Source organism: Amblyraja radiata, chromosome 16, assembly GCF_010909765.2.
Source record: "Amblyraja radiata isolate CabotCenter1 chromosome 16, sAmbRad1.1.pri, whole genome shotgun sequence".
In the NCBI taxonomy this organism is placed as follows: Eukaryota; Metazoa; Chordata; class Chondrichthyes; order Rajiformes; family Rajidae; genus Amblyraja; species Amblyraja radiata.
The window spans coordinates 325,907-343,194 of NC_045971.1; the positions used below are offsets into that span (position 1 = coordinate 325,907).

General features: G+C 55.6%; 3 protein-coding genes across 4 annotated transcripts in view; all 3 read left to right on the plus strand.

Moving 5' to 3' along the window:
- Positions 1 to 148, plus strand: part of LOC116981710 (contactin-associated protein 1-like) — a 16,456-nt gene extending 16,308 nt beyond the window's left edge. The window contains exon 14 of the mRNA XM_033034764.1: positions 75 to 148. Coding sequence (XP_032890655.1) covers positions 75 to 148 — 74 coding nt within the window. The remainder of the gene's footprint in view (positions 1 to 74) is intronic.
- Positions 149 to 4,084: 3,936 nt separating this feature from the next.
- ramp2 (receptor activity modifying protein 2) lies at positions 4,085 to 11,939 on the plus strand. Of its 2 annotated transcripts, none has more exons than XM_033034816.1 (4): positions 4,085 to 4,246; positions 6,970 to 7,101; positions 10,422 to 10,521; positions 11,349 to 11,939. In XM_033034816.1, exons 1-4 carry the CDS (start codon positions 4,183 to 4,185, stop codon positions 11,605 to 11,607), a joined length of 555 nt encoding a protein of 184 aa, XP_032890707.1. In that variant the 5' UTR covers positions 4,085 to 4,182; the 3' UTR covers positions 11,608 to 11,939. The 2 variants fall into 2 exon arrangements, with proteins under 2 accessions (XP_032890707.1, XP_032890708.1); XM_033034817.1 differs by having other exon boundaries at positions 4,087 to 4,246; positions 6,994 to 7,101.
- A 2,848-nt stretch (positions 11,940 to 14,787) lies between these two features.
- cdk12 (cyclin dependent kinase 12) overlaps positions 14,788 to 17,288 on the plus strand; it is a 40,478-nt gene continuing 37,977 nt past the window's right edge. Inside the window, exon 1 of the mRNA XM_033034765.1 lies at positions 14,788 to 16,344. Within this exon, the coding sequence (XP_032890656.1) occupies positions 15,308 to 16,344 (1,037 nt within the window). The 5' untranslated portion in view covers positions 14,788 to 15,307. The remainder of the gene's footprint in view (positions 16,345 to 17,288) is intronic.

Below are 17,288 nucleotides of genomic sequence, written 5' to 3' on the forward strand. Positions count from 1 at the left end.
TATCCCCCTCCCCCTTCTGCCGATGAATGCGCCGGGGGCGGCGGCCACTCGTTGTCACCTGTTCTCCCCTCCAGCCGACCCGGCCACAATCCCGCGGACAACCGCCCTCGGACCATCCTCCACTGGCACAGCCGCCGCTGCTACATGACCCCCCCCGCCCCCGCCCGGCCGCTGCAGCACCCTGGGGTGGGGAGGGGAATAGAGGGGCGGAAAGGGAGGGCGGTTCCATTACAGACCGACAAAACACCCCGGGATCGGGCGGCTGTGGTTTGCAGACGCTCCCCTCCCCCCGCTACTGCCCAGTCCCCGCGTTGGCAGAGTCCACTCTTACAGCATGAAAACAGGCCATTCGGCCCAGCATATCCATGTCGTACTATCTCATCGCCCAGCATTAGGCCCGGAATCTGTCTGAATTCTCCAGACAACGTCATAGCTTCCGCCGCACTCTGGGCGCCTCCAGTTTCCCCCCTCTCTCCGGGCGATGATGGAACACGGCCCCGCACTCGCTCCCCCTCCCTCTCATCCCCCCTCCCTCATCCCCCCTCCCCTCATCCCCCCTCCACTCATCCCCCTTCCCCTCGTCCCCCTTCCCCTCGTCCACACTCCCCGTCCCTCTCCCCTACCTGTCCCGGCTCCGCAGTTGCGACTCTCGTCGCCCGCAGCGCAGCGCAGCGACTGACGCAGTCCGCAACACTGCGGCTCCTCAACCTCTCCCCTCCCGCAACGCTGCGGCTCCTCACCCTCTCCCCTCCCGCACCCTCTCCCCTCCCGCAACACTCCTGCTCCCATCCTCTCCCCTCCCGCAACACTCCTGCTCCTCACCCTCTCCCCTCCCGCAACGCTGCGGCTCCCATCCCCTCCCCAACCATTAGTTTAGTTCATTGTCACATGTACCAATGTATCGTGAAAAGCTTTTGCGACAGTGAAAACGGATTCTGGATGATCAGCCATGATCATATTGAATGGCGATGCTGGCTCCAAGGCCCGAATGACCTCCTGCACCTATATTCTATGTTTCTCTGATTCTAAAACCCTCTTCCAACAACTCAGGCCCTCCAGCCCTGGCAACATCCTCGTAAATCTTCTCTTTGCAGCTTAATATTCTTCCTATAGCAGGATGACTGAAACTGAGCAGAATACTCCAAATGTGGCCGAACCGTTGTCTTGTCCAACTGTAACATAATGTCCCAGTCCCAAAATGCTGGAGTAACTCAGCGGGACAGGCAGCATCTCTGGAGAGAAGGAATGGGTGACGTTTCGGGTCGAGACCCTTCTTCAGACTGAGCTCAGCACTCAATCCCCTGACTGATGTGGGTCAATGTGCCTTCTTGACCACAATATCTACAGGTGACCACACTTTCATGAAACTATGTACCTGTACTACCAGATCCCTCCCTCCAGGGCCCTGCCATTCGCTGTGAAGATCCTGCCCTGGTCTGACTTCCCAAAATGAAACACTTCCTATTGTATTGGCATTAAACTGTATTAGCCATTCCCCAGCCCACTCGCCCAACTGATCAAGATGTGATGTTTACAATACCACACACCTTCCTGCCACCTGCAAACTTGTGTGTTTTGGGAGTACTAATGAGGCTCGGACATATGCATGAATGATAATGTCCGAGGGAGTAATGAGGAGCAGAGAGACAGTGGTGAGCAAGTCCAAAGCTTTACGACACAAGGGCCTGAGCAACATTGGGCAGGCTGAGACAGACATTATGGCATGGAGATACAGCAGGAGGCATTGTGATCCAAGATGCAGGCGCCCAATGCAGGCGACTCTTTGTGCCCTAGTCACAGATGTGGATCTGCAATCATACATTACAATGCTCCACTTTTTAAACTCTACTCCCACAGCAACATTTCTTACTTTAATTTTGCTCTCTGTACTCTGTGGACAGCTCAAATTGTAATAGGAGGTTGACACAAAATGCTGGAGTGACTCAGCGGGACAGGCAGCATCTCTGGAGAGAAGGAATGGGTGACTTTTCGGGTCGAGACCTTTCTTCAGACTGTAATCAAATTACAATCAAATTGTAGCCATGTATTGTCTTTCCGCTGACTGGTTAGCGCAAAACAAAACATTTTCACCACACCTCAGTACACGTGACAATAAACTAAACTGAGAACTCAGATGGGCAGTGATCTTATAGCGGTGTTGGATTATGACATGCTGGCATTTATTTATTTCAAGAGGACTAGAATACAAAAACAGGGATGTAATACTGAGGCTCTGGTCAGAAGGCATTTGGAGTTTGATGAGTAATTTTGGGCCCCATATCTGAGGAAGGATATGCTGGCCCTGGACAGGGTTCAGGAATGAATGAGTTAACATATGATGAGCGTTTGATGGCACTGGCTGGAGTTTAGAAGGATGAGGGGCGCCCTCATTGAAACTTACTGAATAGTGAAAGGCTTGGATAGAGTGGATGTGGAGAGGATATTTCCACTAGTGGGAGAGTCCAGGACCAGAGCACACTGCCTCAGAATTAAAGGATGTTCATTTAGGAAGGAGATGAGGTTAATTTATTTAGTCAGAGGGTGGTGGAATTCATTGCCACAGATGGCTGTGGAGGCCATGTCGATTGATATTGTTAATGCAGAGATAGATAGATTATTGATATGTACAGGTGTCAGGGGTTATGGGGAGAAGACAGTAGAATTACATTGAGAGGGGAAGATAGATCAGCCATGATTGAATGGCAGAGTAGACGATGGGTTGAATAGCCTAATTCTGCTCCAATCACACAAGGAGCATAAGCGTAATAGATAGGGTGAATGCACAGAGTCTTTTACCCAGAATAAGGGAAATCAAGGACTAGAGGACATACTGTAGGTTTAAGTTGAGGAGGGAAAGATTTGATAGGAGCTTGAGGGTCACCTTTTTACACATAGGATGGTGGGTTTAGGGAACACGCTGCTGGAGGAGATAGTTGAGGCAGGTACATGGATGGGGTCGGTTTATAGAGACATGGGCTAAACACAGGCAGGTGGGACTAGTGTAGATGGGGCATCTTGGCCAAGTTAGGCTGAAGGGCCTGTTTCCATGCTGTGTGACTCTATGACTATGGATCCTTGCCATTGGCAGTGCTGGTTGATACTGTGCTTGAGAAGACACACAGGGCACTGGCCTTCATTAGTCAGGGCACTGAATACAAGGTCATGGAGCTGCTGTTCCAACTATATAAATCATTGGTTTGGCCTTGAAGATTCAGCGGGTCAGGCAGCATCTGTGGAGAACATGGATAGGTGACGCTTCACAGAGTGCTGGAGTAACTCAGCGGGTCAGGCAGCATCTGTGGAGAACATGGATAGGTGACGCTTCACAGAGTGTTCAAGTGTTCAAGTTCAAGTGAGTTTTATTGTCATGTGTCCCTGTATAGGACAATGAAATTCTTGCTTTGCTTAAGCACACAGAAAATAGTAGGCATTTACTACAAAACAGATAAATGTGTCCATATACCATGATATAAATATATACACACATGAATAAATAAACTGGTAGTGCAAATAACAGAAAGTGGTTGCTAATAATCAGAGTTTTGTCCGAGCCAGGTTTAATAGCCTGACGGCTGAGGGGAAGTAGCTATTCCTGAACCTGGTTGTTGCAGTCTTCAGGCTCCTGTACCTTCTACCTGAAGGTAGCAGGGAGATGAGTGTGTGGCCAGGATGGTGAGGGTCTTTGATGATACTGCCAGCCTTTTTGAGGCAGCGACTGCGATAAATCCCCTCGATGGAAGGAAGGTCAGAGTGCTGGAGTAACTCAGCAGGTCAGGCAGCATCTGTGGAGAACATGGATAGGTGACGTTTCACAGAGTGCTGGAGTAACTCAGCAGGTCAGGCAGCATCTGTGGAGAACATGGATAAGTGACGTTTCACAGAGTGCTGGAGTAACTCAGCGGGTCAGGCAACACTTGCGAGGATGTTTCTGCTTCACTGCTGGGGAACGGTGTTGATTTCAAGCTGATTCCTGGGCAGGACGGCACTGAAACTTCGGGAGTCAGGGATCTCCTGAGCTGATCCTGGGTAACGGAAGAGTTAAGCCTTTGTTTGTGCGGGTTGGGTTTTCCTGCCACTGCTGCTGATGTTGGTTCTGGGAGCGCCTCGCCTGGAGTTTCCTGTTTTTAAGCAGTGGCGACACTTCCCCCTCAGTCAGCAGTTGTCGCCAGGATCAGTTGGACCATGGTGTTCGGTCAGTACCTCGCGGCCTGCCTCACACTGACTGTGGCTTCATTCTCCACACCAGGTGAGTACCAGGGCAAGGCTGCCCACGTAACGGTGCATGTCCTGCAGTGCCAGATCAGAGCAGGCGCCAGACTGATTCCTGGGATGTCAGGACTTTCATATGAAGAAAGACTGGATAGACTCGGCTTGTACTCGTTAGAAGTTAGGAGATTGAGGGGGGATCTTATAGAAATTGGACAAGCTAGATGCAGGAAGATTGTTCCCGATGTTGGGGAAGTCCAGGACAAGGGGTCACAGTTTAAGGATAGAGGGGAAATCCTTTAAGACCGAGATGAGAAAAACATTTTTCACACAGAGAGTGGTGAATCTCTGGAACTCTCTGCCACAGAAGGTAGTTGAGGCCAGTTCATTGGCTATATTTAAGAGGGAGTTAGATGTGGCCCTTGTGGCTAAAGGGATCAGGGGGTATGGAGAGAAGGCAGGTACGGGATACTGAGTTGGATGATCAGCCATGATCATATTGAATGGCTCGAAGGGCCGAATGGCCTACTCCTGCACCTATTTTCTATGTTTCTATGTTTCTATGTACCAGTGCCAGTGCAGGGGGGTGGGAGTGGTGAGTTGCAGGGGGGAGTGAGCGGGGATGGTCACAGTTTGTACCAGTGCCAGTGCAGGGGGGTGGGAGTGGTGAGTTGGGGGGGGAGGGGGTGGAGTGAGCGGGGATGGTCACAGTCTGTACCAGTTCTCTGTCGTATTTCTGAGGTGGGTGTGGTTTCAGTGCAGCTGATGTTGCAATTCTCTGTTCTAGAGATTTCGTGCATTAGGGTTAGGGGTTGGGGTATCTACATTTCTGAGTTAGTCATGGAGCGGTGTAGCATGGAGACAGGCCATTCGGCCCAGCCGCCCCTGTGTGCCATCACTCAGCGCTTGGCCTGTGGCCCTCTGAGTTCGGCCCATCCCAGTGCTCAGACATCTCCACCCTGACCCTAATGCAAACTGCTGCCACTGGAGCAGCACGTCCCACAGACCCACAATCTCGGCATCAACAGACCCCCTCTACTTCCCCTCCCCCCTCCCCCCCCAACTCCATACCCAGGCCCTCTAGTGTTATCTCCCAGAGACCCCTGTCCCCGCCATGGTGCTTTGGTGCCGGGGATGGGCGGTGCGGACCACTCCCTGATCCCTGATCCCTGCTCCCTGCCCCAGGATCCGGCCGTTCCTGCCCCCCGCGCCCAGCTAATGTCTCACGTTTCCGGACTCTGGGAACTGCAAGAGGCTCCGGGCCTGAGGGCAGGGTGCGGCGGCTGGTGGTGCCCCAAAGCAGCCCCACCCAGCCTCCCTCCCCCATGCTGGTCTGTGCTGAGCTGTAGTGTTCTATGGTCAGCAGGGACATGTGGTCAGTGGGCCGAAGGGCCTGTTTCTGAGCTGAGCTGTTGTATGTTCATAAGGTCATGTGATAGCAGCAGAATTAGGCCATTCGGCCCATCAAGTCTACACCACCATTCAATCATGTCTGATCTATCTCTCCCTCCTAACCCCATTCTCCTGCCTTCTCCCCATAACCTCTGACACCCGCACTAATCTCTGCCTTGAAAACATCCACTGACTTGTGGCCTCCAAAGAATTCCACAAACTCACCACCCTCTGACTAAAGAAATTTCTTCTCATCTCCTTTCGAAAAGAACTTCCTTTAATTCTGAGCCTATGACCTCTAGTCCTAGACTCTCCCACTAGTGGAAACATCCTCTCCACATCCACTCTATCCAAGCCTTTCACTATTCTGTACATTTCTATGAGGTCCCCCCTCATTCTAAACTCGAGTAAAGCGAGTACAGGTCCAGTGCCGACAAACGCTCATCATATGTTAACCCACTCATTCCTGGGATCATTCTTGTAAACCTCCTCTGGACCCTCTCCAGAGCCAGTACATCTTCACTCAGATAAAGGGCCCAAAATTGCTCACAATACTCCAAATGCAGCCTGACCAGCGCCTTATAGAGCCTCAGCATTACATCCCTGTTTCTGTATACAAGCCCCCTTGAAATAAATGGAGTTTGCCTTCTTTATTACAGATTCGACTTGCAGATTAACTTTTTGGGAATCCTGCAGCAACACTCCCAAGTCCCTTTGGTCCTCCGATTTCTGGATTCCTCTCCCCATTTAGAAAATAGTCTACGCATTTATTCCTACTGCCAATATGCATGACTCCACACTTTGCTACACTATATTCCATCTGCCACTTCACTGCCCACTCTCCCAACCTGTCTAAGTCTTTCTGCAGAGTCCCTGCTTTCTCTACACTACCTGCCCCTCCACCTATTTTCATATCATCCACAAACTTGGCCACAAAGCCTTCAATCCCCCTCGTCCAAATCATTAATATACAACGTGAAGAGTCGCGGCCCCAGCACCGACTCCTGCGGAACTCCGCTAGTCACTGGCAGCCAACCAGAAAAAGCCCCCTTTATTGCCACTCTTTGTCTTCTGCCATCCAGCCAACCTGCTATCCATGCTAGTATCTGCCCTTTGATACCGTGGCCTCTCATCTTCCTTAGCAGCCTCAAGTGTGGCACCCTATCAAAGGCATCATGAAAATCTAAGTGAACAACATTTACTGACTCTCCTTTGTCTGTCCTGCTATTTACTTCTTCAAAGAACTCCAGCAGATTTGTCAAGCAAGACCTCCTCTTCACAAAGCCAAGCTGACTTTGGCCTAATTTATCGTGAACATCTAAGTATTCCGTAACATCTTCCTTTATTATGGCCTCTTCCTTGTTGTTCCAGATTCGTCGCTGTTTGTTGTTCCAGATTCATCGCTGGGCACCGTCGCAGCCTTCACTGAGCCCAACGGCAGCAATGCTACAGAGATGCAGCTCAACGTAACGATACAGCCAGTCCCGTTGCTTATGGAGGATGGTGAGTGTGGACCTCCCTGTCCCAGGAGCCGTGAGTGACCAGCCCTGTCCGAGCAGTGCCACCTATCATTCAGTGTTCAGTATTTCCTTTATTATCATTTCACCGAGTAGTTACGTACACAGAAGAAACGAAAAATTGTTTCGCATCAGTTCCTGTCAGTGCAATTAATAAAAACAGAATAAATACAATCCTTTAAAATTACCATATCTAAAATAGACCTAACTATTGAAATATAAACAGACATTCAGACCGAACAGTGGCTTTACTTTGACAGGTGTCTAGCTGTCATAGTATGGGCGAGGTTAGATATGTTGGTGTATGGTATATGGGGAGGGGACACAGTCCGTTAACCAGTCTTATTGCCTGTGGGAAGAAGCTGTGTAGCATCCTGCTGGTTTTGCAGCTGATGCTCCTGTACCTCTTCCCAGATGGCAGGATGGAGAAGATGTGGTGTGATGGATGATAAGGGTCCTTGATAATGGAGATGGCTCTGCTGATGCTCCGCTTCTTATAGATCTCCAACAGGAAAGGGAGTGGAGCACCAATGATCCTGCTGGCTGTCTTCACTATCCTGTTAAGTTGTTTTTGTTCATAAGCCTTGCAGCTCCCAAACCAGGAAGTGATGCCGTAGGTCAGTATACTCTTGATGGTGCCCCTGTAGAAGGTCCTTAGATGAACAGTGGGGAGACCTGCTTTCCTTAGTCTCCGGAGAGGGTGGAGCTGCTGCTGAGCTCTTTTGATGACTGCTGTGGTGTTGGTCATTGAGGTCAGGTCATCCGCCAGGTGAAGTCCCAGGAACTTCACACTGCTGACCCTCTCCACAGCAGCACCATCAATATGCAGCGGAGTGTGATGGTGTTTGCCAACCCTCCTGAAATCGCTCACCATTTCCTTTGTCTTTTCCACGTTGAGGGTGAGGTTGTGAGATTCATGTGATAGCAGCAGAATTATGCCATTCGGCCCATCAAGACTACCCTGCCATTCAATCATGGCTGATCTATCTTTCCCTCTTGATCTATCTTTCCCTTCTCATTTATCTGTACACTGTAAATGGCTCGATTGTAATCATGTCTTTCTGCTGACTGGTTAGCATGCAACAAAAACTTTTTAGTGGACCTCAGTATACGTGGCAGTAAACTAACCCAGACTAACCCTTATTCTCCTGCCCTCTCCCCATAATCCCTGACACCTGGGCTAGTCAATAATATATCAATCTCTGCCTGAAAATTATCCTTTGACTTGGCCTCCACAGCATTCTGTTGCGATGAATTCCACAAGAAAAACCTCCTCATCTTCTTCCTAAAGGAACGTCCTTTAATTCAGAGGCTTTGACCTTTAGTGTTCGACTCTCCCACAAGTGGAAACATCCTCTCCACATCCACTCTATCTAGACTTTTCACTATTTGGTGATTTCAATGAGGTCCCTCCTCATCCTTCTAAACTCCAGCGAGTACAGGACCAGTGCCAACAAACGCTCATCAAAAGTTAACCCACTCATTCCTGGGATAATACCTCTGGACTCTCTCTAGCACCAGCACATCCTTCCTCAGATCTGGGGCCAAATCTGCTCACAGTTTGAGACATTGTGTTACAGTTGTACAAGACTTGGGTTAGGCTGCTTTTGGGATATTGTTTTCAGCTTCGATCACCCTGCTGTGGGAAGGGTTTTAAGCTGGAAAGAGTGAAGAGAATATCTGCGAGGATGTTGCCAGGACTGGAGGGCCTGAGCTATAGGGAGAGGTTGGGCAGGAGGCTGAGGAGTGATGTTATCGAAGTGTGAAATATCATGAGGGGAATAGAGAGGGTGAATGCACAGTCTTTCACCCAGTGAAGGGGAATCAAGAACCAGAGACATAGGTTTAAGGTGAGAGGTTTCATCGAAACCTGAGGGGCAACTTTTCACACAGAGGGTGCTAGGTATATGGACTGAACTGCCAGAGGAGATAGTTGAGGCAGATACAACAGCAACATTTAGAATATACATGTTCCCATACATGGACTGGAAAGATTGAGCAAAACAGGTGGGGCTAATGGGGATAGACCTTGATGGTCAGCATGGGCAGGATGGGCTGAAGGGCCTGTTTCCATGCTGAATGGCTGTATGACTATGATTCATGTGGGATTAGCACAGGGAGATCAGTTCACTCCACACACACAGTTCTGGAGGTCAGATTCAAAACGGCCTATGAACAGTCCACAGATTACAATAGGGTTCTATTCCTGAGAACTATTATAATATTGTGTTCAGTTTTGGTCATCGTGCATGTTTAGCTGTTTGTGAATGTAAAAATTGTTCCTCGTGTGTGTAGGATAGTGTTAATATGTGGGGATCGCTGGTCGGCATGGACATGGTGGGCCGAAGGGCCTGTTTCCACGCTGTATGTTTAAACTAAACTAAAGAAGATGACAAGGATGTTCCCAATACTAGAGGGCCTAAGCTATAGGCAGGGCAGGAGGATAAGGAGTGATCTCATGGAGGTGTATCCCATCCTGAGAGGAATAGTTTAACGGTAACCAGAGTTGGGGAATCAAGCATCAGAGGACACAGGTTTACGGGGAAAAGTGTCGGAAATAGTCCAACCTGTTGACGTCAGGAATGAACGAAGACCATGTGTGGGAGAGGATGGAGGATCACAGGCACAGGTGTGAGGGGAGAGTGGCGAGAGAGGCACAGGGAGAGTGGATGCCATCCGGCCTCTGACTCAGTGAGTGGGCCTGCTCAGCAAGACCAGGCCCTCAACTCTTGTGCCTTGAGCTGGGATGGGGGAGAGAAGGCACGCTGCATATCTGCAGCCTGGCAGTGGCTGGCATCCCCATCCCCACCCCCATCCCCACCCCCACCCCCATCCCCACCCCCACCCCACCCCCACACCCACCCCCATCCCCACCCCCATCCCCACCCCCACCCCCACCCCCACACCCCCACCCACACCCACCCCCCCACCCACACCCCCACACCCACACCCACCCCCACCCCCACCCACACCCCCACCCCTATCCCCACCCCCACCCCCACCCCCATCCCCACCCACATCCCCATCCACACCCCCACACCCACCCCCACCCCCATCCCCATCCCCACCCCCATCCCCATCCCCATCCCCCACCCCCCACCCCACCCCACCCCCACCCCCATCCCCATCCCCCACCCCACCCCCACCCCCATCCCACCCCCATCCCCATCCCCACGCCCCCCCCCTGCATCAGGTGATAACCCAGGTGGGCAGTAGAACTGTCCTCTGTATTACACTCCAATGTGACAACACCTCCGCCACAGACTCTGTGCAACAACCTCTCAAATCTCTTCATTTCCTCATTAGAAATCTTACACTTTCTGGAACTAGTCTGTGGACAACATTTCAACGCAACGATGAGTGAAATTGGCAGTGACCAGTGGTGCAACTGGACAGCAGTGGCCAGGTATGTGGTGTGGGTCAGTGTGTGTGTGTGTGGGTCAGTGTGTGTGTGTGTGGGTCAGTGTGTGTGGGTCAGTGTGTGTGTGTCAGTGTGTGTGGGTCAGTGTGTGTGTGTGGGTCAGTGTGTGTGTGGGTCAGTGTGTGTGTGTGTCAGTGTGTGTGGGTCAGTGTGTGTGTGTGTGTGTGTGGGTCAGTGTGTGTGGGTCAGTGTGTGTGGGTCAGTGTGTGTGGGTCAGTGTGTGTGTGTGTGTCAGTGTGTGTGGGTCAATGTGTGGGTCAGTGTGTGTGTCTGTGCGTGTGTGTGTCAGTGTGTGTGGGTCAGTGTGTGGGTCAGTGTGTGTGTGTGTCAGTGTGTGTGTGTGTGTGTGTGGGTCAGTGTGTGTGTGTGTGTGTGTGTGGGTCAGTGTGTGTGGGTCAGTGTGTGTGTGCGTGTGTGTGTGTGTGTGTGTGTCAGTGTGTGTGTGTGGGTCAGTGTGTGTGGGTCAGTGTGTGTGTGCGTGTGTGTGGGTCAGTGTGTGTGTGTGGGTCAGTGTGTGTGCGTGTGTGTGGGTCACTGTGTGTGTGGGTCAGCGTGTGTGTGGGTCAGCGTGTGTGTGGGTCAGTGTGTGTGTGGGTCAGTGTGTGTGGGTCAGTGTGTGAGGTCAGTCTGCTGATTGCCAGACCAGCTCTTCGCCTCCCCACCCATGGCCCCTCCGCCATATGCACGGTTCCCCACCCTCAGTTCCCGCGCACGGCCCCCACCCCCCGACACAAGCCCACCCTCCCGCTCAGTCTGTGTGTAACTGTCTACAACATGGCTGTTTATTCCTGGCCCGTCTCTCTCTCTTTCAGTTTCTACAACACGCTGACAGAGTGCACCGAGGATTGCTTGTTGCAGCTGAAGCTTTTTTGGCCGAATGAAGTTGGGGAGAGATTCTTTGTTAAGAAACACAACGATTATTTCCAGTGGTGCCACAGTGAGCCGGGCGAGTGGCTGGCCGATCCAGCCAACAACATGTTGCTGGGGCTGGTGCTGACTCCCATCTGTATCATCCCCCTCATGGTGGGCCTGGTGGTGTGGTGCAGCAAGACCAGCGACACCAAGAAATAGTGTCCACTCGACCAAACCCTGCTCCGCCCTGGGACCGAGCTCCGCCCTGGGACCGAGCTCCGCCCTGGGACCGAGCTCCGCCCTGGGACCGAGCTCCGCCCTGGGACCGAGCTCCGCCCTGGGACCGAGCTCCGCCCTGGGACCGAGCTCCGCCCTGGGACCGAGCTCCGCCATGAGACCGAGCTCCGCCCTGGGACCAGTAGGGCGTCCGATCGCTTGCCGTGCTGCTTCCCCCAGTCCAGCCTGAGGCGACGGTCTGGTCAGCGGCCTGCAGCCGCTGTAATGATCGCTGTAACAGCCGCGCCAACATTAAACACGCTTCTTGCAGCTGAGACTCCGCATCCTCTCTACCCAATATAACAGCGTCATCCGCGGCAACATTGGAGGGGTCGGGGTACAGCGGGTGGGGGTCGGGGTACAGTGGGTGCCGGGGTACAGTGGGTGGGTGTCGGGGTACAGCGGGTGGGTGTCGGAGTACAGTGGGTGTTGGGGTACAGTGGGTGGGGGTCGGGGTACAGCGGGTGGATGTCGGGGTACAGTGGGTGCCGGGGTACAGTGGGTGGGTGTCGGGGTACAGCGGGTGGATGTCGGGGTACAGTGGGTGTCGGGGTACAGTGGGTGGGGGTCGGGGTACAGTGGGTGTTGGGGTACAGTGGGTGGGGGTCGGGGTACAGTGGGTGGGGGTCGGGGTACAGTGGGTGGGTGTCGGGGTACAGCGGGGGGGGGGGGGGTCGGGGTACAGTGGGTGTTGGGGTACAGTGGGTGGGTGTCGGGGTACAGCGGGTGGGGGTCGGGGTACAGTGGGTGGGGGTCGGGGTACAGTGGGTGCCGGGGTACAGTGGGTGGGTGTCGGGGTACAGCGGGTGGGGGTCGGGGTACAGCGGGTGGGGGTCGGGGTACAGTGGGTGCCGGGGTACAGTGGGTGGGGGTCGGGGTACAGCGGGTGTCGGGGTACAGTGGGCGGGTGTCGGGGTACAGTGGGCGGGGGTCGGGGTACAGTGGGCGGGGGTCGGGGTACAGTGGGCGGGGGTCGGGGTACAGTGGGTGGGTGTCGAGGTGCGGGTGGGTGTCGGGGTACAGCGGGTGGGTGTCGGGGTACAGCGGGTGGGTGTCGGGGTACAGTGGGCGGGGGTCGGGGTACAGTGGGTGGGGGTCGGGGTACAGTGGGCGGGGGTCGGGGTACAGTGGGTGGGTGTCGGGGTACAGTGGGTGGGGGTCGGGGTACAGCGGGTGTCGGGGTGCGGGTGGGTGTCGGGGTACAGTGGGTGGGTGTCGAGGTGCGGGTGGGTGTCGGGGTACAGTGGGCGGGGGTCGGGGTACAGTGGGTGGGGGTCGGGGTACAGTGGGCGGGGGTCGGGGTACAGTGGGCGGGGGTCGGGGTACAGTGGGTGGGTGTCGGGGTACAGTGGGTGGGAGTCGAGAGGGGAGGGGAGTGGGGGACGATGGAGGGGAGACGGGAGAGGTTAGGAGAGGGGGGGAGAAGAGAGAGGGGGGAAGCTTGCTGGCGAACCCCTGAGGGGGCAAGGCTTGGTGCTGAGGACGGGCCGCTGGGAATGAAGAGGAACCATCGGGACTCTGATGAATACTGAAGAAGGGTCTCGACCCGAAACGTCGCCCATTCCTTCGCTCCATGGATGCTGCCTCACCTGCTGAGTTTCTCCAGCTTTTTTGTCTACCTTCTGATGAATTATTGGTAACTTTGTCGGCGCCAGAAACGTGGCGACTCTGCTTACTTTCTGTAGTGTCCGCAATGACAACGAATCTCGCTGTAGCTCGGTACATGCCACAATAAAGTATCACTTTAAGTTTGTACCATCGCACTCTCCATGCACCCCCTTGCAGCCCCTCCCTACAGCGCCCCCTGCAGCAATAGGCAATAGGCCATTCGGCCCTACAGCCCCCACCCCTACACCCCCCCTACAGCCCCCAATCCCCTACAGCCCCCACCCCTACAGCCCCCACCCCTACAGCCCCCAATCCCCTACAGCCCCCACCCCTACAGCCCCCACCCCTACAGCCCCCAATCCCCTACAGCCCCCACCCCTACAGCCCCCAATCCCCTACAGCCCCCACCCCTACAGCCCCCACCTCTACAGCCCCCACCCCTACAGCCCCCACCCCTACAGCCCCCACCCCTACAGCCCCCAATCCCCTACAGCCCCCACCTCTACAGCCCCCACCTCTACAGCCCCCACCCCTACAGCCCCCACCCCTACAGCCCCCACCCCTACAGCCCCCACCCCTACAGCCCCCAATCTCCTACAGCCCCCACCCCTACAGCCCCCACCTCTACAGCCCCCAATCCCCTACAGCCCCCAATCCCCTACAGCCCCCACCCCTACAGCCCCCACCCCTACAGCCCCCACCCCTACAGCCCCCACCCCTACAGCCCCCACCCCTACAGCCCCCACCCCTACAGCCCCCAATCCCCTACAGCCCCCACCCCTACAGCCCCCACCCCTACAGCCCCCACCCCTACAGCCCCCACCCCTACAGCCCCCACCTCTACAGCCCCCAATCCCCTACAGCCCCCAATCCCCTACAGCCCCCACCCCTACAGCCCCCAATCCCCTACAGCCCCCACCCCTACAGCCCCCCTACAGCTTCTCCCTCGCTCCATAAGCGCCACCCAGCGACCAGAGACGGTACTGCAGCTGCTGCCGTGAGGGGGCGATGCCATCTGATGCCGGGGATGAGGTACTGCAGGCGCCCACAGCGCCACCATGGGCCGGGGATGAGGTACTACAGGCGCCCACAGCGCCGCCTTAGGCCGGGTATGAGGTACTGCAGGCGCCCACAGCGCCCACAGCGCCACCATGGGACGGGGATGAGGTACTGCAGGCGCCCACAGCGCCACCATGGGCCGGGGATGAGGTACTACAGGCGCCCACAGCGCCGCCTTAGGCCGGGGATGAGGTACTGCAGGCGCCCACAGCGCCCACAGCGCCACCATGGGCTGGGGATGAGGTACTGCAGGCGCCCACAGCGCCACCGTGGGCCGGGGAAGAGGTACTGCTGGCGACCACAGCGCCACCATGGGCCGGGGATGAGACATTGCAGGCGCCCACCGCGCCGACAGCGTCACCATGTGCCGGGGATGAGACATTGCAGGCGCCTACAGCGCCGCCTCGCGGTTTTATGAGCAAAGGAGGCGTTCCGGAAGTAGACGTTTGACCTTTGCGGAGTGGGTGTTTCCGGCGGAGCGGCTCTGAAGCCGCAATGGCGTCGGTGTTTGTAGAGCTGAGCTCAGGCTCCTGCCCGCAATCCGCATCCATCGGCCCGAGGACTGGCCAGACACGGCTCCTGGGCTGCTAACCCTAGTGCAGAATATCCTATATACACGCTGATAGACTCATTTGCCGAGAACCACAGCGATATTATTGATAAAAACTTAAATACCAGATACAAGTTTTTTTGACGTTCGCTAATCCAATTTGCCGGACTCGAACTCAACTTAGAACGAAATAAAATAAGTTTTTAATGTTTGGGAAAGGCACCTATCCTGTAACAAATTCTTCAGGAGCCAAAACATTGACAGGAAAATTGCAAATGCCAGAAAGTAGTTCCTGTAAAGTAAAGTTGACAGAGACAGAGTAAAGGTTATGGAAGATAAGGAACCTTTGGGGTGAATGTTGAGCCAGAGGAGCAGGGCTGCCACCAGCACACCTCACCGTTAATTTTCTTGCTTTTGTTTTGTGGGATGCCAGGCTCGGAGAGAGCCGGGACCAAGGCGGATGGAGGCAGTGGCCTGTGCTCCCTGCAGCCCGGCCCCAGCAGCAGCAGAGAGAGGCGCAAAGCAGCGTCCAGGCACAAGCGGCACCGAGCCAAGCACAGCCGAGACTCGCCGGGGGTGGCCACACAGCCACCGCTCACCAAGGTGAAGTCTCTGGTGGAGTACGACGACATCAGTTCGGACTCTGATACTTTCTCCGAGGTCACCATCCGCTCTGACCGCAGGGACAAGGAAGAACGGACAAGTTCGGATAAAGCAGTAAAAGTTCACAAGCATCACCATCACCATCTACACAAACGGGTTAAGGAACACCACAAGTCGAAGGAGACAGAGAGGGTTAAGGAGCGGGGCAGGAAGCTGGAATCTGGCAAGCCCAGTGGCAGCAGAGAGAGGACTTCATCTAAAAGGCAGATGGTTGAGGATGAAGAGAGTGGGAAGAAGGGGCGAGCATCACCACTCATCAAGCACAGCAGCAAGGAGGCAAGGTCTGCCAAATCGTCCAAAGAGAGGGTGAGGCGTGAGAAAGAGCAGCGGTCAGCACACAAGGAGCGACTAAAGAGCCAGAAGAAAAGCAAGGAAACGCCGCGGGGATATCGCTCGTCCTCCAGTCCGAAAAAGAAAGGTGGGAGCCCGAGACGCAGGCGTTCCAGCAGCCCACACCGAGAGGACAGCCCGTTTGGCAGCCACAGCAAGGGCTACGAGGGCAGCCCGGGCTACAGGCCGCGGACTTTGAGTAATTACGACGGGCATCGCCGGAGCCCCGCTGACTCTGTGCGGAAACAGTCTGCCAGCCCTACCTACTATGGTTCCCGGGAGCCTGCAGCCTACCATGCCGCCTACACCGCACGTTCGCCCAGTCCCTATGGCCGCAGGCAGCGATCGTCCAGCTACGACAGGCACAGCAGCTCGTACGAGTACAGTGGGCGTTCGCCCAGCCCCTACGGCAGGAGACGCTCCGTCAGCCCCTACAGTCGCCGCTCCTTCAGCCAGAGCCCCAGCAACAGGTACAGCCATGCAGGCCTGGGGGGGGGGGGGCGGGGGAGGGGGAGCAGAGAGCGTGTGGGGAGGGGCGAGAGCGTGGGGAGGGGAGCAGAGAGCGTGTGGGGAGGGGGGGAGAGCGTGAGGGGAGAGCGGGGGAGGGGAGCAGAGAGCGTGTGGGGAGGGGGGAGAGCGTGGTGGGGAGGGGAGCGGGGAGGGGGAGAGCGTGGTGGGGAGGGGAGCAGAGGGGAGGTGGCAGAGAGGGGGGAGGGGATGGAGAGTGGTGCGGGACATAGTGCGGGGGGGGGGGAGCAGAGAATGGGGTGCGGGACATGGAGGGGGGGGCAGAGAGAGCGAGGGGGAGGGGGGATGGGGGAACATAGAGGGGGCAGGTACAGCAGGCAGGTAGGTCGGGCATTAATGGACGGTGTAGGGGCAGAGGTGACTTGGTCGGGATCAGGGGGAGGGGGAGGGTATCAGGTCCAACAGAGAGCCTGGGGGAGGGGGAGGGGGAGGGGAGGGGGAGGCGCGGGGACCGCGTGGGTCAGTCGCTGGGACCCCGGGGCATGTCGGCAGCCCTGGGCTACACACTCCAGTGCAGCACCCGAGCCCCCAGCAGCCTGTCAGACAGGCCCCAGGGCTCAGGTATTAGTCAGGCCCAGACTCTAGGCCCAGGCTCCAGACCCAGGGCTCAGGCCCTGGCTCCAGGTGATCCCGGCAGTGATGGCCGGGCTGTGGCTGAAGCAATGAAGGGCGGGGGCGATGTGTGGGGGACACGTGGCTCATAGCAGGAGCCCGGAGCAGTGATGTTAGTAGACAGGGGGGGCAGAATCAGCACCCCCCCCCCCTGTGTTTCTGCGCCCTCCCCATGCCCACCCCCTCTCACCACCTCCCTGTCCTCTCCCCCTTCACCCAATATTGGGCGCAGCCGCCCCCTCTTGAGTCTGAGGTTGGTCTGATTTCCTTGTCC

What these genes read in the sequence shown, in the direction of transcription:
- ramp2 (XM_033034816.1), top strand. Translation starts at nt 4,183, where the DNA reads ATGGTGTTCGGTCAGTACCTCGCGGCCTGCCTCACACTGACTGTGGCT. An exon ending in CCCGTTGCTTATGGAGGATG is followed by an intron (nt 7,102 to 10,421) that starts GTGAGTGTGGAC and finishes TTTCCTCATTAG; the next exon opens with AAATCTTACACTTTCTGGAA. An exon ending in AACTGGACAGCAGTGGCCAG is followed by an intron (nt 10,522 to 11,348) that starts GTATGTGGTGTG and finishes TCTCTCTTTCAG; the next exon opens with TTTCTACAACACGCTGACAG.